The sequence below is a fragment of the Rhodnius prolixus genome, unplaced genomic scaffold, assembly GCF_049639745.1.
Source record: "Rhodnius prolixus isolate KJV_2025 unplaced genomic scaffold, Rpr scaffold_4, whole genome shotgun sequence".
NCBI lineage: Eukaryota > Metazoa > Arthropoda > Insecta > Hemiptera > Reduviidae > Rhodnius > Rhodnius prolixus.
In genome coordinates this window covers 8,739,074-8,766,784 of record NW_027411614.1, presented here as the reverse complement: position 1 = coordinate 8,766,784, position 27,711 = coordinate 8,739,074, and the positions used below count along the sequence as shown (strand labels likewise).

General features: G+C 34.5%; 1 protein-coding gene across 4 annotated transcripts in view; it reads right to left on the bottom strand.

Annotated features, from left to right (window-relative positions):
• Window positions 1-27,711, bottom strand: part of Nlg2 (Neuroligin 2) — a 512,997-nt gene that overhangs the window by 204,344 nt on the left and 280,942 nt on the right. For all 4 annotated transcript variants that reach the window (XM_074131290.1, XM_074131291.1, XM_074131292.1 and 1 more), the window contains one exon: window positions 11,994-12,149. In XM_074131290.1, the coding sequence (XP_073987391.1) occupies window positions 11,994-12,149 (156 nt within the window). The remainder of the gene's footprint in view (window positions 1-11,993; window positions 12,150-27,711) is intronic.

Below are 27,711 nucleotides of genomic sequence, written 5' to 3'. Positions count from 1 at the left end.
AACCCTACATAGTGCTTAAACTTCTTCATTAGAAAGGGAAATCGCTAAAAAGTTCTTACTATAGTCTGCATTAACCCTCCTAGCCCAAGATAGAGGATATTTTTCAGGTCATATCTTCAGAAGTCTTGGCAACTTTATTGGCAACAAACAAGCAATAATTATGTCCAATATTACTTCAGTATTTACTAATTACCAAATGCCTACAATACCTTAAGTTTACCGTAGCATTAGGGGCAAAATTCATCTTGAAAATCGTAGCAAACACTTCAACGGAAGTGTGGACTCAGAAGTACTCAGGAGTGTGAAAGAAGTTTTTTGATAGAATTGATAAAAAGAAAATTCAAATTTAGAGATTTATAAAATCAGAGTTACCCTAGGAAATGGCATGGTTTTGCTTGCAATAAGGGTGAGATCTTGATAGGGTGTCAAAGTAGAACTAAGGGTCAACATTAAGCCTAACTTTGCGATCTGAAGATTCATTCACTCTCCGTCTATGCACTAAGTGTTAATTGCTCAGTTTTACCATCAAGGCGCTCGTAATAGCTTCACTCAGATTGAAAAGTAGATGGCAGCGCATGTACTGTTTGTATGTGTTCGGAGAAGAAAAAGTAATGCCTCCATATTTTGCAAGAAAAAGGTAATCTTCTGAAGTCTACCCCTTTTTATCTTCTCGCTCTCACAATGAATAATATCCGGATGACTGCAGTGACGGCTCTAAGCACCACAAGAAGTCGTGTCTTAAATTAAAAAAAAAGGGTAGTCAATAAATGATTTCCAATATGTAAAGAGACTTTAAATGTGATGAAAAAATAATTGCCATTTCAGTCGTGATACATTTATTCCGCCGAGCTTTCGACCTAGAAACTAGGTCATCTTCAGGGCTAGTTTTTATTTTATTTATTTATTAAACACTGTTTCGATACAATTATGTATATAACAGTGGGATTGACCCATATTTACATTTCCAAACATACCTACGAAAGTTCAAAATTATGGAACAAAATTAGAAAAAACTAAAAACAATTCTCATAACCAAAAATTAAATTAACTACCCTGTTAACAATAGAAAATAAAGTAAAAAGAAATAATAATTATATCTTAAAAAACTATAAATTATATATTTTTAAATAATTTTTATTTAGATTAGATAAAGTTCATTAATACTGTGGTTATCAATTAAATAGAAAATTTCTAAATTTTAATGAATGAATTGTAAATAAAAATAAATTGCCAGGCTTACTGTTTAAGAGTGATTTCATTGTGGTAACAAATAAAAAAGATGAATTTACATTTACCAACTCGGGCACAAAATGTGTTCTTTGTGAGGCAAAAAGGGGACATTTAACGTAAAAATGAAAACAGTCCATTAGTTCGTTATTCTTACAATACACACATTCTTCAAAATTCTTTAAAATTAATGAGGTGCTCTGATCGGTAAATTTAGATATGTATTTCCCAGATAATCTAAACTGTGCAATAAAGCGTTTAAATAAAAATTTTAAATCAGAAGTTAAATAACTTTGAACATTGCAATCAGTTTCAAAAAAGTCTAAGTAATATAGATTGTAGTTATATGTAAACAATTGATTTAAGTCCGTGCTTCTTAGATAACACTGATAATTATTCAAAACAGAAGAAATATTATTTACTAATTCCTTGGATGTTTCCAGGTTTAAAATAGCAACCATTCCAATTTCATCAACCATATTAGCTAGTTGGGCAAACCAATTGTATTTGTCATTTATGGCTTTATTATTTAACTTGTTTTCGAAATATAAATCTCTTAATTTCAACAGACATATTTTGGGAAGTCTATGATCCTCCATTTCAATCACCTTTACTAACCATTTAAGAGTTAATTTAAGAATTTTCAACTTAATATGGACAAGACCAAATTCCAAACGAAGTAGAAAAAAAGGGACAGACCTATTAAGGTGAAACAAACGTTTAAAAAACTGCAAGTGAATTCGCTCCAAGTCATTAGCATACCGTATACCCCATACTTGTACAGAATAAAGGATTGTTGACTGGACCAAAGTATTATTCAGCGTAATCACAGAATCCCAAGATGAGGATTTAGCCCTTCTTAACACTTCAATAACCGTACCTTGAGCTAAGCCAGCCTTAGAAGAGATGGAATTCAGATGCGAAGAAAATAGGCCTGTACGGTTAAATGAAACTCCCAAATAGGAAAAACTTGTCACCAAGTCTATTTTGGACCCCTCATAAAAGAAACTTCTATCCTGTTTGTCTTTGCCTTTGTGAAATTTCATGATCTTTGTTTTGGAAATATTAACGGTCAATTTATTACTGTTACAATAGGATGATAATAGATTCAGCTTGTTGGTCATATCCGCGTAAGAGTCCGCAAACAATATCAAATCATCAGCATAAAGCAAAATTAAAATGTCGCATGACCTAGTTATGGGGATACCAGAAACATTTTGCGATCTAAAAAAATGCTCAATGTCCGAGATAAACAAATTAAATAAAAAAGGGGAAAGAGACTCTCCCTGGAGAACACCCTCAGTAATGTTGATTTCCGAAGAGATCTTCAGGGCTAGTTTACAAAGTAATATTTTACATTACAGGGTTGGTGTGTCTCCTGTCTTGTCTGTTCATGGACTGCATGTCGATTCAGTCCATGAACTGACAAGACAGAAGACACACCAACCCTGTAATGTAAAATATTACTTTGTAAACTAGCCCTGAAGATGACCTAGGTCGAAAGCTCGGCAGAATAAATGTATCACGACTGAAATGACAATTATTTTTTCATCCTTTTATAATAATGAACAGACTTTAAATGGTTATGAGCATTGTTAAGTATCTCCGAAATTCTACTTTCTGCGAACATTTGGTAACTTATTTTGGTTTTGCTTTCCACCTTTACATTAGACAACAGCATGTTCTTTACACCTTCTTTCTTAACAAAGTTTTCTTTTTTGTGAATATTTGAGATAATTCGTTGAAAATATAAAAGAGATTGCTGGAGATCTCTCTAGTTTTAGAAAGGTATGAGATTTCAGGCATGAGTCAAGGCTTTTTCCAGTTGGCATGCCACTGCTTTTTCAAGCCACCATCAAAAATGGCATCTACACATCGACTTAATGAGGTTAATGTGATTCTAAAAAGTTTGGGAAAAGCTGGTTGGAGTGTGAAAGATGTAGATATCGTAATAAAAGAAGATAGAAGGCACAGTTCCAAGGAATTGAAAGTACTGGCAGGCAGTAGCTACGAGTAGCAGAAGGAATTGATTGAACAGCTCTAATTAGAAAGCGGCTGTTAACAGACAGAAGATGGTGCTGTTTTACCGGAGAATGGATGATAATTAGGGAGGACAGTACTCAGTATTAGTTGCTTCGCCATCTATTTAGTACTATGTTAAAAGGATTCATAGAATTTGTTTGTAGCAAATCAGCTGTTTTGGTTTTTTCTCCCTTGTAAATGACGTGAATACTTTTCCACAAAATAATTAGCCATTCTTCTTCTAAATATTCAATTTTTGAAAGAATACGAAGAACAGTTTCATGAAAAACCGACCATCAGGGCAGCATAGTTGTTACTGAAAAGTCAGAATTTATCAGCAAATTTAGGACAAAAAAAAACCTCGAAGTAGATGTTAGCTTAGCTAGATCTGCAGAGAATGTTATCGGCTATCATTCACCTCACACCCGAACAACATCAAAGAAGATCAAGACTTACTCTGTGAGAACAAGATCGATCTCTAGATGAATGGACAGGCTGCAAATCACCATTTAGAGTACCATCACACAAGTACCAAAACTGTAATGAATCTCAACCTGATCAGAAATCCAATTTTGCTATCCAAGCACATAAATTACTTTCTTTCAGTCAAAACAGCCGCTCACTGCATTTAGCTATTTTGCCCATCGATCTCAAGAAACGCTACCAAAGATTGCCTACGCTAGTTAATATAATTAACGTTCAAATTATTGCTAGGGAAGCTGTGCAAAATTTAAACATGTTACTGTTATGTTCTTTACAGATGTGAAGGTTCTGTTTTTAATTTTAACCCGCTCCATTACCCTTCACCTAGATCTCCCAACATTCAGTTTAATGGCAACTTGACGTAGTGAATATCGTACAAAGAAGTAGTATGAGTTGTCACACAAAATTTTGTTCATCCCTCTGTAGCAGGAACTATTTATTGCGAACGTCAAAATTGTACATGTTTTGAGTTCGACTCTTACGATGAACGGCAATTTATTTTAATTTAAACTTTGTACATCATGAACGTACATTAGAGTTTCATTTGAAACATTTCTGCTCAACGGTAGCACGGTTCTAGGCCTTGCATTTTACCAGAGGATTAATATGAAAAGTTATAGTTAAGTAAGTTTCTTAGTCGCCTTGACACTTAATTTGGTAGTTAGTTGGATGCTCACCTGAAAAAATAAACATTACTTTCCTATTTGAAATATTTTCTAGGAAAAGAGGCTCCTTAGGGAAATGAACTCTGCACTCAACCCTCTAAAGTACCTCTCACAGCTATGTACCTTTCTACCATCTATTCAATATTACATCACTCTAAAATTATCCCTGAAATTCCAAATGTAAGAGAAGTGATTTATAACTGCAGGACAAGTATAATTTCCGTTGGTGATTTTTCCAAAAGATTACTGTCAGATCCAAAGGTAGCTCCCAAACAAAATATCACATTTAACATTCTTGTGACTATTCATTTTTTAGTTATGACGTTTTTTTTTTACAGTAGTTATAGTTATACAAAGTAATAAAATCTTCAAAAATTTATAATTTTAAGAAACAAGTTGTCATAGCAACCTTTGTATCCTGTGTTTGTTAATTACAGAAGCGCTGAAGAGGCGCTCGGCTAGCCAGTACTGGTTGGCAACATCCTTTGAGGCTCTTGACTACTGGTAGGAGAGAACGACGGCCACTTTGCCAAACGAAACTCCCTTCATTAAGTTGGCGCCTGGAGTGGCTAAGAAACGCCACGGATATCCTGTGCCACATGTGCTTACAAACAACACTCTATGGCCGCACTTATGTACGTAGTTAACTGCGTAATTGTACGACCACTTGCGCAAGCTCTACTCTCGTAAAGTCTCAGGCAAGCTCCACTCTCTCATTCCACACAACCGGTAACCCCTTTCTTTGCCCAGCAGTGGCTTGTTATTCATATTTAAATTATTTTTTATGTTTCAAGCTTGGTTCGTCAAAGCTCTCTACTTTTATTTTCCGAGTTGAAAATTATTTTTTTATTTTGTTTTTAACTAGTTCTTTATTATTTTTTTAAATAAAGACATTAATTAAAACATGAAAAACATTAAATCTCTGTGAAAATAAAGGAAAAATTGAATGTCAAAATCTAGTATGAATTTTTATTATAATTATTAAACAATCCTGAGCTCCCTGGAATAGGGAACGATGCAAAAGAGTAGCCACAATAATCCTTGGCAGCGTAGATTGAAAAACAGGACCAGCAACAACTCTAATCTAAACTTACAGAAGAATAATGTGATACTTTATTGGCAACTTAAAAAGACCCAAGTTTTTAGATTTTTTTAAAAATATGTGTTCATAAAAAATTAAAAACTTTCTTATTCCTTCCCAAAATTTAGTATTTTTCCTTTTCTTTTGAACTTTTGAACCTAGCCTAGTCCCCTCCAAATCCAGTCCAATTAAAATTCAAAAGCTCTCCTCACAATTTGAAAACCCTTTACATTTTCATAATTGATACTTTCATTTTTATTGTTTTTTTAGTTTTCAGGAACCGCTAGTTATTTATTTATTTATCTTTTAAATTAAAGACACGTTAACATCTAAGGTCAATGGTGCTTGGAGCTTTTTACAGTGGGCCAGGACAATGTTCTCTCGTTACAGACAACACTGGACAGTGAGCTGTAAGAATCTCTTAAGAAAAGAAATTTCTAGTCGCGAAGGACATGCAGCTGGATTCGAACCAGCGAACCAGGGATCTCTTCTCTTAGAAATCCAGCAGCCTAACCACTCAACATCTTTCCTTTTCTTTTCTAGGGACAGCTAATATTAATGAATGTCTACTTAACTTGATACCACATTAATTTAGTAAAAAATTAAACCAATAAAAAATTGGGATTTTTTTTTTATCCTTTTATTGAAATTTACACCTGTACCTAGTAAATGTAAGTAAATGAGATAAGTGTATATAAATAAATAACGTCGCAGACATGAATGACGGCCATAGGTCACCCAGTTGGTCACGGGTCCAACGGCGCCTCAGCCGACTTCGAGGATTGGAGGGTAGCGTAGTTGAAGACAAGTTTGCAGCTAAAGAGTTGGGATGAAATGAAGGTTTTTGATGAAAATGTTTATATCGGATTTTGGCAAGTTCGGAGATGAGTGGAATTTGGAGATCTGTATGTATTGTGTGGTTGCTAACATTGAATGGAGCGTCTACTATGCGGCGGAGTATTTTGGATTGGAGTGTTTGCAGTCTATTGATGTTGGATTTTTTTAGCTGTTCCGTAAAGTTCGAGTCCGTAAGTCCCATATTGGTGGTGAGAAGAGTTGTATAGAGTCGTCGTTTGTTCTGTGGTGAGAGTTTTGAGTGTTTGTCAAGTAGTCTGGCTAGATGTTTGAGAAATTCTATAAGTTCGTGGAGGCGTGGTAACAGAAGTCTCTCGAATATTTTGCTCAAGAAAGGCAGTAGGCTTATCGGTCGATAAGAAGATAGTAGTTGGGTCGGTTTGTTGGGCTTAGGTATCATTCGAACTGTAGAAAATTTCCAGAGTATAGGGTAGTAAGTAGTTCTGAGAATAGAGTTGTAAATGGTAGTGAGGAAGACTATTGCTTTTTTGGGTAGTTGGAGTAGGATGTTGGCAGTGATTAGATCGTAACCAGGGCTCTTTTTTAAATATTAAAAATTAAAAATTAGACAGATAAAATCAATCTCGCAATCAGTGATGAGAGTAAAATTTGAGTCAAGTTTTAGAATTATGAATCACCAGCTTGGTCCGGATTTCTGTATTAGATTGTGGTAAATTGATAACGGTCTTCTATAACTAATATAAACTCTATGGGTCTTTCAAATCCCCCTTGGACAGAACGGTCTTTAATATACATAACTGAATTAAATCGCCATTTTAACGATATCAGCCATTTTAACTGGGCTACCAGTTACGTCACCGCTGCTAACTGGTTGTAGAGAGAAATTTAAAGTCTGAATGTATAAATAGTGAATAATATTCATTAATCTCCCAATATTTTGAATATTTACTTTACTTTCCCTTAATTCTAGGGCTCCAGATTCAAATTTAAGTTTTTGTCGAAAATGTTTTGGGGGGCTTCTGAATTTGAAAAATGTTTTAGCGTATAATCTGGAGTGTTTTCTAAAAAAGAAGAAACGTCACAGGAAATACTCTCATACTTTATATTTAGTTTCTTAACTTCCGAAAAAGTTAGCATTCAGAATTACTCAGTAGGAAGTAATAACATCTTTTCTGATTTTTTCACTCTTTTTTTCTAGATTTCTCTAAAACCTCGTCACAAACTTAGCAAAAATCTAGATCAACAACTTTTATTTGAAACTATTTTCCAGAAAAATATGATTAAGGAAATTACTCAGACCGAGTGATGGGTTAGCATCCCTCTCTAGTGACGTTTCAGAATTATGGACGGCTTTTTCTTTTTACTACAATATAATTAAAAAGGCCAAAGTATGTTCTTCAATTTTCAAGTTTGTGGAAAGTGGAAGGACAGAAAGTAAGATCTACCCAAGAGGCATACCTAGATGAGGTAACAAATTATAGAATGATGTGATCATACGTTTAGGAAACTGCTGCAGTGAAGACCTAGAAGATGATCTCTCTAAAACTGGGAATGACCAAATGGAGAAGAAAAGTTTAAGACCGAGATACTTGGACAGTAAGGGAAGCCTAAGTCCACTTAAGACTATACAGCTAGTTAAGCAAGTAAGAACTTATGTTTCTAAGTTACGATTTCTTCAAAATGTATTATCAACAAAACATATTCGTTTACAACAACTCTTATAAAAGAAAATAAAACGTTTTTCGAACCCAAGAGTCTTCGAATCTTTCTTAAGGGGAAAAGAAAATTTCTACTATTTACGGTATGGCTATATTCTAAGCTACAACGAGTTCTTAAAATAATAAAATTGCTTAATAAAAGTTTAATTGAAGTTTTATGAAACTATAACCAATTGAATTCGATGTTGGCTTCTGATTGGTATTAAAAACCTTTTTAAAAAAACAAATAATGAGAGTTGTTTAATTATTTAATTAACAAAATGTAAAACAAGGGGCGTGACCTTCTGTTAGCATGCAATATAATGAGTCCTGTTTCCCACTTCCTAGACCTCCACTTCGTGCCTATCATACTCTGTCAAAGATTCTTCCGCAGATAATTAGACGACCAAATCTATACTGTTTCAAAAAAGAAAAACCAGAAACAAAACATTAACAGAGCAATTAGCATGACATCAAGAATAGAATGGAAGTGGAGAGAAGAGAAAACACTGTAAATTTTGTAAAATGGTCAGGAAAATGGAAAAAAGCAAATGTAGTAGCTTTTCCATGAAAATATTTCAATTAATGCCAAAAGAAAACCCACACAAATTGCTACAAAAGAGCCATTGGGTTAGCTAACTAGCCACACCTCTATTTCCCGGCCACAGAGAGAACCACCACTCTAGAAATTTTCATTCTTCAATAATTTTATCCTGACAAAGAAAAGCCTACCTTTGATGTTGTTATAACAGCCTAATTCCAGTGGATAGCTTTCAGAATATATAGAATTCTAGCTATATTTTCTTTATTTAATCTATATTTTTTACTTTTTTCTTACCATTCATTAAAGGAAGTTCCCCATCGTGCAGACTTTTGAAATTGTGTTTTCACCAGAATGTAGGTTTTGAGAATCTAAAACTGGAAAAAGTAATTAGGAAATCTAAGTCTAGCTCGGAACCGTTGTGCAGATTGTGCCAGGAAGAGGAGGAAACGGCCTCTCACCTGTTATTCGATTGCGTTGCAATCGAGAGACTGCGCTACGACATCTTTGGGACTTTGAGACCAAAGGAGATTATAGCGCAGAAGGAACTGGTAGGGAAAGCCCTCAACCTTCTTAGAAGGGGAGGTTTCACCTACTAGATTTAGAGGGAAGGCACAATAAGCCTCTTGTGGCTGCGGTGCCGTGGGGTATAGGTCCCGTCCCGCCCGTCTAAATCTAATCTAATCTAAGTCTAGCTAGGCTTACCGAGATGTCACCAACATTTTTTCAGCCGTAGTTGGTCCTGTACTTCTGACTGACATCATGCGAAATGATGTACATTGCAAGGGGTAAGTAAAGTGGGTGAGCTTTGTCAAATTGAAGTTTGAAGGGATGATACAGGCTCAGAGTTAAGAAAAACATTTATGCCTTCTTAACGTGCCCAAGAAACTCACATCAGACACATAACTCCAGTCAGATATGAAGGATTGGAAGACGTGCTGATGATGGCAATAGCTAGCCAATTGTCTAGGATAGGGAAAGGTTTTGTCCCATTTTCCCTAAAAGAAGATTAAGGATTGAAATAGAATAAATCATTATTACACTAAATATGTGCAAAAAAATAAATATTTGAAGTATCAATTTACAAAACATTTTAACCTTCATAACAAGAAAGGTTAAGGAGTAGCAGGGTAAAAGGAGCCATTCCACCAACGCCAAAAGAAATATTAAATATAAATAAATATAATTTATCTTCTACAAGAATCTAGAGAGTATCAATCTTTGTGACTATCTCAAGTTACCAAATATAATCAATTTCAACATTCCACAAAGACACGGGCACATCAAGCCACCACAGTCGCTGACATTTGCTTTAGGCTCTATCATCAGCTGATTCAACTATTTCCTAAGTAATCATTAAGCTCGGTAAATATAATTAAGTCAGAATATAGTTTATAGGGTTAATTGCCACGTGTTTCCATTCTCCTTTATCTTCAACTTCATTCTCAAGTTTCATCTAGATCTCTCTTGACAATACACGCTCTGAGCTGCTCTAAATATAATTTCAAACCAAGGCTATAAAGACAGTCACGTCCTGCAATTATACTAACACTACAAATTCATTCGTCTATTGAAAATACCAGTCATTACACCCATTTTTTGGTCATTCTGCTTAGTGTATTTAGAACAAATCACGTCTCTTTTTTAATATTTTACAGGTATTAAATTATATCACAGTCATCACTAAGGAAAAATATTAAGTGTTTTTTTCAATTTGGATCATTATCTTTGCAACTCTTTCTTAGCTCGTCAAGAAACACTTGAAATACTGTCTTTTACTTGAGCTGGCCAACGCGCGACACAATTTCTGAAATCCAATGTTTCATATTCATGAGGTCGTAAAAATAATTGTTCAATCTTTTCACTAACCACTGTCTTGGTCAATGTAGGAGGCATTACAGAGTTTCGGTAAGTTTCTACATCATCTACGGCGGGTTAGACAACTACATTCTTACCCAGTAATTCACCTTCAGAAACAAACAGAACAGCGCACCTTCCTCACTTAAATTTCTTTGTTACATTGCGAGACAAGAGGAAGTTAGAATGACTAGCTAGCTAGTTTGTAAACAGCTTGCTTGGCTTGCAAGGAAGCAAATTGTCTCTGGTGTCGCGTTGAAAAATCTTCCTTATCCCACCTAGTCTATACTTCAAAACATCTTCCATTACCTCGTCTTCACTTAGACAAACATTCTGGAAATTAAATCTTTCAATCTATCGCAAATATGCTACAGAAACACCTTCGCTCAGAGTTAAGAGAAAGAAACCATTAAACCTATCCATCCATCTGCATTAAACCTAATTGTGGTCACACTCACGATGTGAAATAATTTTACGCGAGTGAATTTTTAAGTGTATAATTATCTAGTGATGTAGCACTCTTTGCTGACGTTGAAGTTCTACACTCTGTCCATCACTCTGACTACCTGTCCGAGTGTTAGGAGTTAGTTCTATGTTTGTATGAATCAGACTGTCCCACAATCCCACACTCAGCAACGGAATGTGACATCGGCAACGACACATGGTGTGCCTATATGTATCTGTACTTAAAGCCACTGCTGTCACCAGACAGGAAATACAACTTTCAATTAGTTTGTGGTTTGTATGACAGGAAGAGATGTCATCTCTTCTATCTGTAGAGCACTATATATTGGGCTGTTTATTTGCAGAATTGGATAGTTCGAGTTATATGAAGTGCAATTCTCTTTTCTATTTTATTTACTGTTCTTAAGAAGAAGTATTATTGTGCAGATTTCCGAATTTAGGGAAAATACTTTAGGTAAGATGAGAAAGAATTGGTAGTAACGAATAGGTGACAATTTCAGTAACGCAAGTTTGACATGAAGTTTTGTTGCCCACGATAGGATTACTTTTTTTTTACCTCCCACTGAAATGAACCCAAATTAATTTTAATTACTTTTAAAAAAAGTCAAAAATGGTAGCAAAAAACCATAAATTTAATTGAATTTGAAGAATCAATGAAGGTCTTTTTTATGCAGCCTCATTAAAACACAAATTAGACGATGATTTATTTTGAAAAACTAAAAAAAAAACCTTGCAAAGAAGAAACAACTTTTTTGTGCGTGCTTCAAATGAGGGATGGAACAAATATCATATCTAAGCAGATTGCAGAAGACTAGCTCGAATCCAAGAAGATTTGAAGACAAATTGGATCATTATCTTCGAGAAAACAGTTCAAGCTTCTAGAAAGTTGGAAAAAAAATCTTTTACTCATTCTCCTCAACGTCTAAATTTGACGATATCAAGAGCGATACATTTTTTGTTATTTTTAAAGCTTTGAGACCAGTGACAGAAGACGCAGTTTACACTAAATTCAAAATATAAATTTATGATATGAACGACCGAATAAAAAACTGTTTTCCAACATGTTCTTCCTTAAATCAATCATACAGTGATAATAATAATAAAACAACATTACTTAAATGTAGAATAAAAGGACTTACCTAATATTCCTAAGCGATAATTTATGGTGACGACAATCAAATGTCCGTAGCTGGCCAAAACGCTGCCATCGTATGGATTTCCGGAATTCCATTCGTATGATTCTCCATGCACATAGAGCACTGTTGGCAGACCGCCATGATGTTCTGCTCCGCCAGCTGAAACAATGTGACGTCAGGGCTATTTAATTTGAAATCAAGAATACTTTTTTTTTTAAATATGCATGGAGAAAAATATGTTAACATTTAACTTATTTTTGTTTATAATTTTATTGAAATTTACAACTGCAGGGGCAGTTACTTTGATGGTTCTCCAATGAATCAATTATTGACCTTAGACGCGGAGTCTCAGTTGGCAGTTCTGGACTGTCTGGAAGGGCCAAAGTTGAAAGCTGGCCAATGAAAGGGATGAGATGTGAAGATAAGAAGATTTGAAATTTCTTGTATTCATTGGTAATTAAATCTTGAGTCAAAAGTAAATTTAGATCGGAGTAGAATATTTCTTTAAGAGACATATTATGGAACGTTTGCAATAAGGCGTAGGATTTTAAACTGTTCAATGGAGACGATAGACACTAAAATTATTGGCTCACAATTTAAGTCCTAATCGATTTTAGAAGCGCTTTATATACTAGAATTTTGTTGTTAAGCGACAATTTAAACAAAGTGATAGCATAAACAATGTCACAAGCGCAAGCTCTAGCAACTTCCTCCTTTCTCTACTATGTGCTCAACGGAAGTAAAACAAAAAAGCTGTTAAGAGTCAACAACAACAGCTCAACCAAAACAAAAGTAAAATGGAGAAAACAAAAAATTGTTTACTAAAAGCCGTATCAAGTTCATCAACTTTACTAATGGAGGTTAAAAATTTATCTGATATTGAGTTACTTAATATCAAGCAAAGAGGGAAGTATTAAGTGGCCGTCAAGAAGAGGAAGTATGGAAACACAAGAGGTTAGTTATGAAACTAAGAAGAACGATTATCAATGTTTGTCTTCATAAGATTGAACTTCTCACTAAGTGGTCCAGTTTGATGTACTTTATTTTCTTAAATAAAGAACTGATCGATTAAGATTCCATCTTATGATATACACTTCATTAGTGTATACATTCAGACATAGTTTAGGAGCTTTCAAAGGATTTCAAAGCAACGAGATTTTGCTACTAAGATGTAAGAACACTAACAACATATTTATTGAAAACCAAATCAACGCAGAGAAAGTAGTCTCTGATCTAAGAAATTTAAGGACCTGATTTCTTAATTATGATTAAGATTAATCTCTTATGATCTGACTGTTTAGTATAGTTAATGACTGATTTTCTAATGTGTCCAAGGTCCTTAAATTTGCATCAAATGATCCTATGTTCTGGAAGCATTATTTATATCAAATATTTGTCTAAAAAATATTGAAGAAGCCGGGGCGCTATGATAAAAAAATTACCAAAGAAATTTACTGAAGAGGATCTGCCCAATTATTCTAGACGAACATAAAACAGTTTGGTACTTTTTTCCCAGTAAATGGAGAAGTATTGTTTAGGTTATTTAATTGGTCTCGTTGCAAAGTTTCCTTCAATTAGTTGGTTTTCAGAAAATCATTCTCCTAAGTGCCGGGTTGTTCAAATATTAGCTCAGACTCTCACATCTTGGTTTATAGCTCCTAAAATCCATAAAAAAAGCAATAAAATTAAATATAGTGTAAAAAAGTATTCGTTGTAAACAATAATTGCTATTTTTGGCAGCAGTTGTTGGCTCGGAACCACATTTTAATTCAGCCATAACACTATCTCTATATTTGCTCACTTGCCACTCACTCTATACATTATCTGGACATTATTGTATTAATATTCGGGACTAGATAATTCAGTATTCCTCTAATCCCTTAATAACGCTAATACACGTACGCGCAATTACTCTCTCTTTCTACCTGGCGCTACAACTCGCTTGCGCGAATCATGGCCTCTCCTCTATCAAAGTTTGCCAGTTGTCCCGGTCCAATGCTGCCACCATCCAGTTTCGGACACCAAGGAGGAGTTCTTGCATCCTTCGAAATACCATCACTCCATCGCGAACTCGGTCTGCCCACTCGTCGCGTACTATACATATTTTCTTCAATTATCTTGTGTGGTATTTCCTCGGGATTCATTCTGCCTTCGTGTCCCGCCCAACGAAGGCGTCCAAGCTTCACCAAACTCACCACGTCGACGTCCCTGTACAAACTCCTTAGTTCTGCATTACTTCTCCGTCTCTATGTTTCGCCATCCAATATGGCTCCATAAATCCGGCGAAGAATTTTTCTTTCGAACCTAAGGAGAACAAGCTCGTCATTTTTGGTGGTGACCCAGCACTCTGAGGCGTATGTTAAGACGGGTCGAATAAGGGTCTTATAAAGCCTTGTTTTAGTCTATCTGGAGAGTAACTGACTTCTAACATGATGTTGCAAACCAAAGTATGTCCTGTTAGCCAGCAGTATTCTTCTATTAATTTCACTGTGCACATTGCTGTCGGGATTCACCTGCGTGCCTAGATAAATAAAATTATCCACCCACTCGAAGGTGTAATTTTCGAATTGCACAGTATTCTGTTTCTGCTCCGCTCCAGAAGTATACATATACTTCGTATAAAACAAATACCCATTTATTTTTTGAATTTTATATATTTCCCACAAGACTGATTTATTTTAAGAACCCAGCTGATAAATTTATATAATTTTCAAGGCTACTAGCTATGGAATGTTGTAGGTAATTTTATTTTTACCTTGTTCACAAGAGGGACATTCAGTAATGGATTTGTTACATGAACAGACAGTTCTTCCAAGTATTTATATTCCATGTGTGCACAACGGTGTAGGAAACGCCACAAATAAGGAATCCATTTATTTAAAAAAATAAAATAAAATGGATTTGAGGAGATTCCACGGGAAATTATCCTTGCTACACCATCCTGTTAAGTTCCGTCGGCTGTAAACAAAAAAAAAAAAGCAAATAACAATTCTGTAAAAATCTGTAAATGTTAACAATTATTCTTGAATACTCAAGGCAATCTCAGTTCGATTTGATTTGGCGATCAATCAATGGGGGTGTGAGACAGAGAGAGCGGTAATCCTGTCAAATAGAAGCCCCTGAAATGTCCCTGACCTATTTGCGAAAGGTTCACTAATATCCCAGTTTTAGAAACATCAATTATTTGTGCAAATTTTGCTTTTTAATTAGATTTTAGTTGTGCCTCTAAATTTCACTAATTACACGAATAATCAATCAAAAGTCATGATATATTTTGTAATTAATCATTTCGGAACAATTAAGATTTTATTTCAATAGTATTTATTAGCATAAAGACATTTATAACTCGTGAGGTAACGGACAATCTGAGAACCGTTTTTCAGCGCCACATAAGGTGAGCTGTAATAGGCTGCTCGGAAAAAAATAAGAGCAGGCACAGCTTGACTCGAACCCAAAATTTCCGAGTGGAAATCCAATAATCTTAACTCAACTCAGCGGTTTATCCTGACTTTTTTTTATATCCAATGCGTGAAATTTACAAAAAAAAATTGTGCTCCTTGAAAATATTAATACTCATCAGGTGCAAATAATGCATGGAACAGATTTTAATATCTGCATTCTTTCAAACTAACAACAGAAACAGAATCTTAATGGCGTCCTGAAATACATAAAAGTACAAAAGAAATCTCCTTCCATTAAAAAAAAAAAATCGTCCTTTTTTTCTTCTATTTATGTACTGTGCAATTAAATATTTAGCAACAATAAAATTTACAAGTAGCTGAACACGAACAACAGACGGTATTAGCGCCATTTAATTTGTTACAACGAAATAACGCGGGAATTAGTAGTACTTAAAAAGCAGGGATAATCCTTCTTCTCTGAACGGACGCACTCCTGGTTTCCAGTTAAGTGCAGAAAATAAAAACACGGATTAAGACAAAGTATTATAATCAAACTGGCCATCCTCGGTTTAATTTTGTTTTGAATTAAAAGGGGTAAAAATAATTTATAACGGATTAGCAATCATTTTTAACCCAATTTACTAAAAAAAAAAGTTTAAGTAATGTTAAAATTCAATTAAATTTGTAAACTGTAATTTCTCTTTTTTATGCAGCGAAACAAACTGATCGACAAACATCGTTTTTTTGTGTAATAATATTTTTAATTTATTTATATATTAATACTAGGAGATTTTGTCTTGAAGGAAGATAGCCAGCCAGTGGATTTCAGACTCCTAGCTGATTATGGTAGTGAGTTATGGGTAGTTTTTCTAAGAAATATTAATTGAGAAGTTCGAATACTTGGCTAATACCTGAATTGCACATCCGAATGTCCAAAAGGGATTTATTACAGCGATGTACAGAGAAGTTTTCTGTTTGCAAGCGAAAGTTGCGAACGTCCATCAAGAAATTCAGGAAGAATTTGGTACCATCTGTTAAGGTTCCATCTTTTTTAATCCCCTTGGAGTGGGATACGATGTTTGCTAATTATGTTTTTTTTTAAAGCTTTAGTTGAACTTATTTTATCTTAAGATTCTCATTGCAATCTTACAATCTTGTATTACCTTGCCTGCCAGTGTAAGAATAATAGGAGTTCTTAGAGGAGCCAGTGCGGACTCAGAAGAAACTGGCAGACAGGTGCTGATCGAGTATAAAGTGTATGGAAGAACTCAATTAATTTAAAAATATATTTTTTTTTAAATTAGTAATTAAATTTCAAATTTTTATCTTCACTAAAGCTCTTTATTACCCAACATAATTACCAATTCAGTGCTGAGATTATCAATTCCAATTCTCAGCTAGTACCTATTCTCTATGAAAGGCCATAAAAATTCCCATAGAAAAATAGATAACCTGGAGCTAGTCAGTAGCTTATTGTATAATTATATATATTTATATCTGTCAATACGAGGATACTACAGACAGACATTGCAAGAACATGTTTGGAAACAATAAACTGGAAGGCCAAAAAGGAGAAAACAGGACCTAACCCAAGGGCCTTCAAAAGAGAAAGTTAGTGTTCATACAACAATATAAGAGTAGAAAAAAGGGGATATCTGGAGGAGATAACCTCTACCCATAAAGAAAAGGTTTGGGGAAGGAATGAATGCTGGCAGGATGTAATAAAGGGACAACGATAGGGAAAAATATTCTGCGGCCTTCTCTAGCAGGCCAGCACAGGTACTCCCCCGCCTAACCAGGGCTTAGATACTTCTTGTTTTTCTTCCGCTCCTTACCGCAGCCACCCTGCAGAGTAGCATAAACTTTTCCGGTTATAAAGCTAGCAGAAAGGGGTTTTGTTCGCTTTTCTTTTTTTTTAAGTAATAAAAAATATATTCAGTTATGTAGAACTTCTTGTGCTTAGGATGTTCCTAAGCATTCTTTCTTAGATACAACGTTCGAATGTGGGATAGAATTACTTTGATGAACAATATGTAGGGAATTAAAACAAAATGGATATGAGGTTACCTTAACTTCTGCTTTTAGTCGAAAAGATTTATGCAGAAAGTTACATTAAGCTAAGGATACATTAGAGATTATTAAGTCGACTGCATGATTTAATTATCACGTTGATTACCTTACTACCACATATGTCTCATATCTTGTTCAAGATAAAGATAATTTGGCAGGTACATATTGAACCATGTAAGATTAAAGTAAAGCCTAACATTAGAAGCCTACAAAGACTGTTGCTGCACTTCCTTTGGGAATGCATGGGTTTTATGCAATTAAGTCTTTTGGATTCGACATTAATTCAAAGAGAATTTTAATAACGTGACTCTGACTGCTTTGAGGAGGTAGAGTAAAGAGACTGGAGGTAGAGTAAAGTTTAAAGTTTCGGATGAGCGAGAATTCGGTAGGAGGTCAAGTATTTTAATGGCGAAAAACAAACAGAAATAATTATGGCTGTGACAGGCAGGTAAAAAATCTATAGATGAAATAGTGGGGAAACTATTTGCGTCCTCACCTTCAAGGAAGCACACTGCCTCATCAATAATCATCTCGGAAAACGTTCAAACTCATTGTGTTTATCTTCACATCATTCACTCAAGTTATCATCTCATTACAGTATTCAACTGAAATATGAAGTATTCTTGGATGCCTAAAACTAAGATGTCTGAAGGCATGTGACATTAATTACAATGGGAATTTCCCACATCTGTAACAGGAAAATCCCTTCCTTTCCAAGCCTACTGACATAGAAGAAAATTCTTTTGCAAATGCATATAGTAATAGTAGTCGGTTTTAATATTTGGCTCTGGTTTTAGTGTGGAATTTCTTTGTGGACAGTTGGGTAGAAGTCGAATATTCTAGGCCAGGGGTCCCCAAACTTTTTACACAGGGGGCCAGTTCACTGTCCCTCAGACCGTTGGAGAGCCGGACTATAAAACAAACTATTTTAAAGTAAAAAAAAAAACAAAACGGCAACAATAGTTATTTATTTAACGTGTGGAAAGTAGTACTTTACCTCACGCGAGGCAGGGTTTGCACGCACGAGCGAGCGAAGCGATGCGAGTGCAAGTGCAAATTGCCGAGTGTGAGGAAAATACTTTACACTAGAGTTAAATATTATATTTTTTCTGCAACCATTTATTAACTAATAAAATTAAAAATTTCATTTTTACAGTCTACAAAAAGTAATTTATTTATTATAAACATTTATTGTTACATTACAATTATTTACATTACTTACGTATTTACATTACTTATTACATTTTCTGCTGTTTCTTTTATTGATGGAGGAGTGTTTTCTAAACAGGAATCACTAGAATCCATTTTAAATTTCTGTAAGGTAACACTATAACCTTTTTAACTGTTATAATTAAAAATATCTAATTATTTATTAAAGTATTATTTTTATTTCTATATTCCTTTCAATTTTTATTTTATTTTTTAATATTCGTTTTTTAATTATTTAGTTACGTTAAATAAGCTTATTAAAGTTTTACAGAAAATATGTTAATAACAAAACTTCTTATATCAAGGAAGCACAATAAAGTTTTTCCACTCACTTGTGCGGAAAGTGACACTAATGGGAATTTCCCCCCACTAGTGTGGGAAGTTGGGCATTACACAGCTGATTTTAATTGAGTAATGAGAACTTCCCTACATGGTTGCAGAAAAATAGAATATTTCAAATAAAGAACAAATAAATTTAAATCACCAAACTGCCCAGTATTTCTGTGGGAACTATGGGCCTGCTTTTTGGCTAATGAGATGGCCAATGTCCGGTTTAGTTACAGTGCTTTGCCTTTCTTCATATTTCTGGCTGTTATTTTACACTGTTTTCGGAGACGTGACGCGTGCATCCCGCGGCATCGGAAGTAGTACTGTACATGAGCGGCGCGCAGCGCTTTGCGGCGGCACCGCCACATACGTATAGTGCTCCTCTCACACTGACCACCAATGAAAGGGATGCCCCTTCCGGAAGTGCGGCGAGGGCCGGATAAATGTTCTAGGGGGCCGCATGTGGGGACTCCTGTTGTAGGTTGTGAGGAAATGAGTGCAGACTGAGAGTTGGTACGAGCAAGACATCCTCTAATATTTGATACTAGTAAGCTACAACCCAAGTTAAAAAGCTCACTGAAGTCAACAGGTTTCTTTTATTTATTTTTATTAACCAAAAAATACATTTTGGAAAACCAATCAAATATAACATTCATAGCACATAATAGATCTATAGAAAACCCAAGAAGAAAAGCGAATGGGAGATTAAAGAAGAAAAGCGGTAAAACCATTTATTTGTCTTCAATACAATAAAGAAAAGAGAGAAAAAAACAGGATGGGAAATTGTGGTCTTTTCTGGAAGATAAAGAAAACAGTAGACCAGGGAGTATCTCTAGTGTGAGGAAACCGAAATAAAACGGAAATGAAACAAAAAGAAATTTCCTTCATACGAAAGGGATTTTCTTCTTTTTCCCCCCTTGTTTGTTACGTATAGATTAAAAGAAAAAAAATAACGGAAAACCTAAAGAAAAGCAAAAATTTGACGAAATCACTGACACAATTTTATTCTTTATCCTATTTCTATTCTTCATGAAATAAAAGGAATAAGTTGATTTGAGAGATGAAGAAGGAGGATGGTAGACTATCTGTTGGTTGTACGGAGCTTGGAATTGAAGATGATTTCAGCCTTTACGAGATGTTTTGCAAAAAGGAATGGTTACAGTAAATTTAACTTTTTTTGTCTGCTTTATTGACGAAATTTATTGGGTAACCTAAATTCATCCTAATGGAGTTTTTTACTAGAAATATCGTTTTTGAAGCCAATATTGGTTTTAATAAAGTGGTCTTTTTTTAAACAAATTATCTATCTCAAAAAGGGGAAAATCTCAGGATTATGAAAGAATCTTTCAATAGATCTCACCGGAACCTAACTGTAACTTTATGGTCGCAATATTCCTTAACTATAGGTTCCACTTTAAAATATTAAAAAATTAATTTTAAAAAAATATATAAAGAGCCCTAAATAAATATAATAATGTGGTTCGCATTAAAATTCAGAACATTAATGCGTAATACTTTCCTAAAAGTAGCTATTTATGGGGGGGGTGGATGGGGGCGTTATTTGGAATTTTAGCATTTTACACGTTTATAAATATTATAAACATTTTTTTATTTACTTATCTATTTACAATCAAAATGTTTAGCCTAGGTCCAGACACGTCTATAAAGATTTAGTATTATCCACTATCTTGGGAGTATAGGAGTTCTCGAACCAAATCTTGTTCAAAAAGGAAAGTGGAATTTCACTGATTCAGCCATAACACTGTTAGAAAATTGATTCTGTGAAGTTATATTCATCCAAATAAATGAAAAATCCACTTTATTATCTATAAAACCGCAGAAGTTAATTTAAAAGAAAATTCTAATAAAATTAAATACGGCCACAGTCGTAAGGGAAAAAGTAAGAGAGACAGAGAAAGGAAAATGAAACAAAGCGAAATTTTCTTTACATAATGGTGAGAAATAATGACAATGCAAACGGTGGATAACTGCAAATAGAATTAATATTCCTACAGAAAATAGGGTTCTCCCCTACCCAGATGGTCCTTTTTCTGGTTGGCTCGCTGGTGTACAGTTAGAAGAAAGTTGGTATGTATATGGGTATGGGGTAGGCGTTGACTGCTAAAATAACCCCAGCAGACTAACATCCAGCCTCCACATGTGTGTTTACAGGAGCACAGTTTAACAAAAGTTCGCACAGTTCAACGAAAATAATAAAGGGAACATTTAAGTAGCTCCTTAATGTTCTACTTTATCTACATATATGTATAGAGCTCCTATTCGCTAAGAATGTTTCCTCCTGGCACATCCTCTACAGCAACACCTCCGCCTGCTGTTATATCTGACTTCCATAACAGTATAAAGACTATTTTCTCCAGCTAAGTTTATCTCTCTACCTAGCTCACCATATGTTCTAACTAACGTTTTATTACTCTGCAGATCTCAGTTTCACAACAATATTATTTCTATTATTAACAAACGATAATTTATTTTTAGATCACAAACTTCTTAGGTTTTTTAACTCTCCCTGACAACACTCGTAGGCGGCTGAAACACGTAGTCGTCTTCTCTAAGTATTCCTTCTGAAATAATAGTTTCAGGGAGGTGTTTCGCTTTTTAGGAGTGCGCTCTTCAAACAACGGCTTAAAAGACATTGTTCTTCAAACAGCGCTTTAAATCAAATCCTCCATCGATAAATCTTTCCTCTTCTACAGTTGGAACTGTTCTGCTACCTTTTAAAAGTTTAATAGGATGTTTTTCAATTTTTCTCCTCGTATAATTCTTAAATTGTCAAAAAATGCTCATATTAAAAACAAAAAAAATCTGAAAATGACAAATTGACATTGAACAATTAACAGATATTCGAATCAGTAGTTTACTATCTGCAGGTATTTATTTGAATTGTTGTTGGTGTACTGCAAAGTGACTGAATAGTTGTCGCAGAGTTTCGCTACTTGTTTAATTTGTAAGGCTGTGGTTTTGCCGGGGCAGTGAGCCTAACGTACCATGTCCCACACCAAACTTAGAAATGGTAAGTCATACGAACAATTATAGATTTTCTGGAAGAAAATGACATCAAGACTTCCTGAAGAAGATGAATTCGCCGGTGATGTGGGTGACAAGAATTTGGTGTGTTCGTGAAGAGAAGGAAGCAATATGCAAGAGATATAAGCGAGAGAGATATATGCAAGAGCTAATTCCTGATCAAAGAAAGTTTGCCTCTAACCTCCACATTACGTTGAGTCATATCCCCTCTGTGTATTCTTGTTTGGAATACAATTTTGTGTAGAAAGGAAAAAAACTGTCATTTATAACGTAACAATGTTTTAAAATAATGATTTATTTTATGTTTGCAGAATGAAGCAGGTTATCTGTTATCTGTTTGTAAAATTTTGTTAAAATATTTACATTTATTCGGAGCAGGAGCTAGAGAGAACTGAAATGGAGTGAGAAGCTAGATAGAAGGGAAAACTAGATAATTCAGCCAGACAGATGTGTGGATGGGGAACATTTAGTGCTCTGATTATAAATTATGTCTGTCTAGAAAGAGGGACGCGGGGCTTGATAGTTAATCAGTTAGTTAGTATTCCGTGAACTAGTCGTAGTAACTAGTTGGAGTAATCAGTGCTGCTCCCAGTGGCAAAGGCTTACCAACAACAGAATGCCGCCTCCATGATCTACTCCGCCGCTTCCAATCCTTCCCTTTTATATTCTCATTCTAACTCGCGACGTTTTATTGCTTATCATTTGTGGCGGCCATTCCACTTTAATAAGCAAACAATAACATAATCAACTCACCACTAATTTATTACTTACTCTTTCTACAATTTCTTAAATGTGTCAATAAAAAAGATACTAAAAATAAGTTGCTGAGCTTCAACTTATCAAGATATTGCTGAATACTTTTTGGTTGTAGTTTGATTTGAAAATAACTATTAACCAGAAAGTAACTTTAGAATATTAAATTTTTGATAGAAATTTATGTAACTCATTTATTTTGTAATTTACAATCTGTATACATTGTATACAATCAATAAATGAGAAGATTATGATGAACTGGTGCGGGAGGAGAGCAGGAGGAGAGAAACTACAAAGCGGTAGCACTCTCTAGATGAGAGAGGAGAATGTGAGGAGGAGAATACGAGGAGAATGTGAGGAGGAAAGAGGAGAGATAGGAGAGTAATGATTTAGGTCTTCAGCCTACAAGGAAGTCGCGGGGCCTCTGGCGATTCAGTCGCCGAGGAGTATTAGGGATGTCAGAGGAAGCGAGAGTCAGTACAAGAGTATTAGAGCTAGTCGAGAGAGTAGTATGGAATTTTTGATATTTAGTCTTGGCGAGTTCGTCTATGAAGGGAATGTTGAGGTCGTTGTGAAGAGTGAGATTAGTCACGTAGAAAGGAGCGTCAGCTATCTGTCGGAGGAGTTTTGACTGAAATATTTGTACTGTCCGTATGTTTGTAGGTTTGGATGAACCCTACAGCTCTAGTCCGTAAGCCCACATAGGTTTGAGGATAGTGTTGTATGTTAAACGTTTGAGTTCTAAGGGCAATTTAGAGCGTCGTCCAAGTAGTCTGTAAAGAAGTTTCGCACGTTTTGTCATTGCTTGTCTTTTAAGTCTAGTGTTTGGGTTCCCCGTGAGTCGTTTGTCTAGGTAGAGCCCAAGGTAGCGCCCCAGATCTAAACAAGGAAGAGGGTTTAAATTTTATAAATTAAAACACAATATTTGAAACTGTGTTTTATATTAAAAAATAATAAATTACTGAAGGCAACTAAATCAAACTCCTGAAACTTGTATTTCAACTTAAATGTAAGTGCTTACAAGTAGCAAATGTCGCATTTCACGCTACTTCAATTATTTAATAAATCGAGATTTAATTCTACCTTTCTCTATCTGTCGTAAAAAGAAAATTTAATTGCAACACCTTGAGCTGCAGTCGCTTTATATTTGAAAGTAGAATATTTCCTGTAGAGTAAAGAAGCCTAGCGCCCACGCCTGCCCCAATGCCTGTTGCCAATGGAATTCTAAAGCGATTTCCGTTCCTGCTCTATCTGATAATAACTGGCACTTGACAACAACAAACTGTAATTACGCTTTGCACGTCAACCCTTCTGCAGAGGTGAACACTTCCGCTTCTATTCTAACGTCTACTGATGCCCTCTCATTCTTCCGTTTTTAATTAAATGAACTTCTACAGTAAAACTTTTTTAGAAGTGGTGACTTTTTTTTTTTATTTTTAGTTTACATTAAATTTTCCTAATTTGATTTCATTGAAGTTTGGTAAAGTTTTTCAAGAATCTATCTTAAAATTTTTGTATTCCTTTCTAGGTAAACTATTTTGGGAATAAATTAAATGCGTAAAAGCAAAATCTATTGCCAAGTAAAAGTTTTATTATGCACATTTAGGATGCCCAGGTAATGGTTGTTTACAGTGGGTGAGCTGTACTGAGAAAAGATTGTAATAAGACCCGGTAAGTGCATTTTTATAACTCTTTACCTAGTGATGTTGCAATATATTTAATGGATGAGATATGATTTCATTCTGCGGAGACGTATTAGTTGATCAGTAGTTGAATATAAAGTTAAATTTGATATAGAATTTCAAATACCGTCGGTACAAATTTAAAAGTTACATTTTTAAGGAATATTTGAGTTTTGATCAGTTATAAATTAAAAAATCTTAACGCCAAAGTTTCGAGGATCATCTAGAACGAGTCTGTAGCAATTATCTGATCTAAGCGTTTTTGGTACGTGCCTATCTTCCGAATGTCTACGTAGGATTAATTGATGTAAAGTTTATCATAACAAACGAGTGAAGATTCTAATTGTGTCAACTTCACCATCAAGGAATCTTGAAGAACCTAAATAAAGCTGGATATTAAGAGAGACCTGCAGCGACTTGTAAAGAGCAATGAGATAATAAACTCGAGAGAACCTTTCAGGCTCAAAGAAGATCGTGAAATCAAGAAGCTTAAGCCACTCTTCAACCACTCAGCCACCAATCTTAACTTGTTAGAGACATGGTAAACATTATTGAAGGTAGGAGCGACAGTAGGAGAAGATTCTCATAGCAGAAAAGAGTATTCAAAACTAGACAAGGTAAAGTCTATTATTATATTCTCTAGCTACATTATCTAAGTGAACACGGTTCATCTAAAAGAGAAAAACAACATCATTGTGCAATTTAGTTAATGTATATTATGGCTAAATCCCACCAATCATTATATCAGACTAGGAAATTCATCTGTAATCCACAACCACTACAGTATGGTACACAAAAAGTCTGCCTAAAATTCCAGGCGTACAAGTGGTATACGATTCGCAAAGTTAGTCAACAGCTCACACTAACAACAGTAAGTAAAGTTGCTTCGTTAAAAACAAAAAAGAAAAACTCTGAAGCCTTCTATGGGCTGTAGATACTCGGACAAAGAGGAAGAAGATGTAGAAGACGGAAGTCAAAGTTGAATTTTAAAGAAATACATCAAGTCCTGCGTAATTAGCTTTCTATATTGATATGAATTTTCTTTAAAGCTCTCAGCTTCTTCATTCTATCTCTCTCGTTTTGTTTCAAGGATAATAAAACTTTCAAAGGAACACTTTTTTTTTTATTATTAACTTTAATAATGGAGGAAAAAAGTAAGACGAAGAAGAAGCTAGGAAAAGCGGCAGAACAAGATTTATATACAAGTAAATAAATAATCCCATTTACCTTTATTTAGGGATTTTCTTTTCATTTTTAATATTAAATCACTTTTAAATTCTTTTTACTAGTCTAGTATAAAGGAAAAAATATAATAATTTTAAGTAAAATAAAAAGACTTATGCTCTTTACTTTGAGTGCATTACATCTTGTAACTACAATAATTTCTGATGTCTCACAACCAAAACTAAATTGAAACCTTCACACATAAAATTGACTATAACAAGCTTATCAACTAAAAAGACTACTAGATCGCAGTTCCCTTATATTCGTAATCAATAGAATTTCATTTTAATCATTAATGCCCCCATCTATGCTTCCAATTTTACCACCCACAGAGACACCTGAATGTTCATTTCGTTAAATTATCGTCCTGTCCTATAAAACATTCCACAAAATCCTTCCCTCCCACTGAAATCCTGGCATCCAGGTGCTAGTGGTCTCGGATTTACTGCCTCGAGTGACGATTGCCTTTAACACAGCTAGCTGGGAGTTTCTTCCCTCAAAGTGTGCATGATTTAATGGGTACAATGTGTTCAAAGCGCGTCCAGCGCAGGAGTAAGAAGACAATAATAAAATTTTAAAAAATTCTAGCGAGTTAAATGACTTCTGATTGGATATAAGAGCTTTAGTAGAAATACTTCGGTTCTTTTATTAACAAGGGATGATTTGTTTTAATGGCTCTCCTTATCTAAACCCCCATAAACTTATTACAAGTTTCCTACCTAATCAAATTAGTCCGAACGCTTAGCTTTGCAAAAAACTCTAGGAAATTATTTTTTAAAAGATTAAATAAGATTTATAACTTTACGAATATTATCTCGAAAATTCCTCATTGTAGAATTATACCGTCGAGGACATAGAATACTTGAAGGTACACGGAAATCGTCAAGCCAACTTTTTTAAAAAATATCTCAAGATCTCCACTATACTCTTCTCAAGATGATTGATTGATATACTAGTCAATCATTAGTTTTGAAACAAAAACAATCACGCAGGGAAACCTGCGAATCAGTGAGAGGGAAATATGGTTAAGAGCAATTTTCTCATACACACAGATCATTTTAGAAAACTTTTTTTCGAATTCAGGGGACATCAAAACACTTCTATTTCTGGTAAAAAATCAATAGGAAATTTTAACAACTTTCCCTTAAACAGTTAAGAGTAATCTAAAGTAGAAAATTATAACTATTCAACTGTTCGTAATATTTTATTAGATAAATCACGTAATTATCTATTTATTGCACGAAATTTGATTCGTGAAAATCGGATTACTTATTAGATTTAGATACGTCATCTGAGTACACCTTCAATACGCGAGTTAAATCCTATAGGTGAACCAAACTTTTCACCACAGGATCTTAAGTCCAGAGCCGCATCACGTCATCCTTGCCCTGATCTAATCAACTAGAATATATATCATTTATTAGCCGCAATATTATCATTATTATTAATCTATCACATATATCTGTCCAATGTAAATTCGAATATGGATCTACTGCAGCGGTTTAATATTGGTTCCTATCTCCTCCTAGATTTTATCAATGAGAACTAATTTACATAATCATTGTATATTGATCACGTATTAAGATAAAAATTGGAATTCATTTTTTTTTAACTGAAATAACATATATATTTTGAGAATTCCTATGAATGAAATAAGGGATCTGACTAAACCAAATATCTCATAAACCAAAATAAAAAATATCAAAAATTAAAATTTAATATTCCTCAGATTTTTTTAATATTCTGCTAAGACAACTGTCTTACATGTTGTGATTTGGAGTTCTAGTGATTTGTAGGCAATGTACCAAAATAAAACGCACGAGTGGAGAAGATACTGGAGTGATAGTTAATCCAAAAAGATATATTCAGTTTAGTTAGTATTGGTCGCTTAATCAATATCACCACTGTCACTAAGTAGGTCTCTAAACCTCTCTCTCCAGACTACTAGAAGAATCATGTTGGTCAACAACAACAGGATTTTGGGATTTTGTAAGTAATGGGAGAGGATTT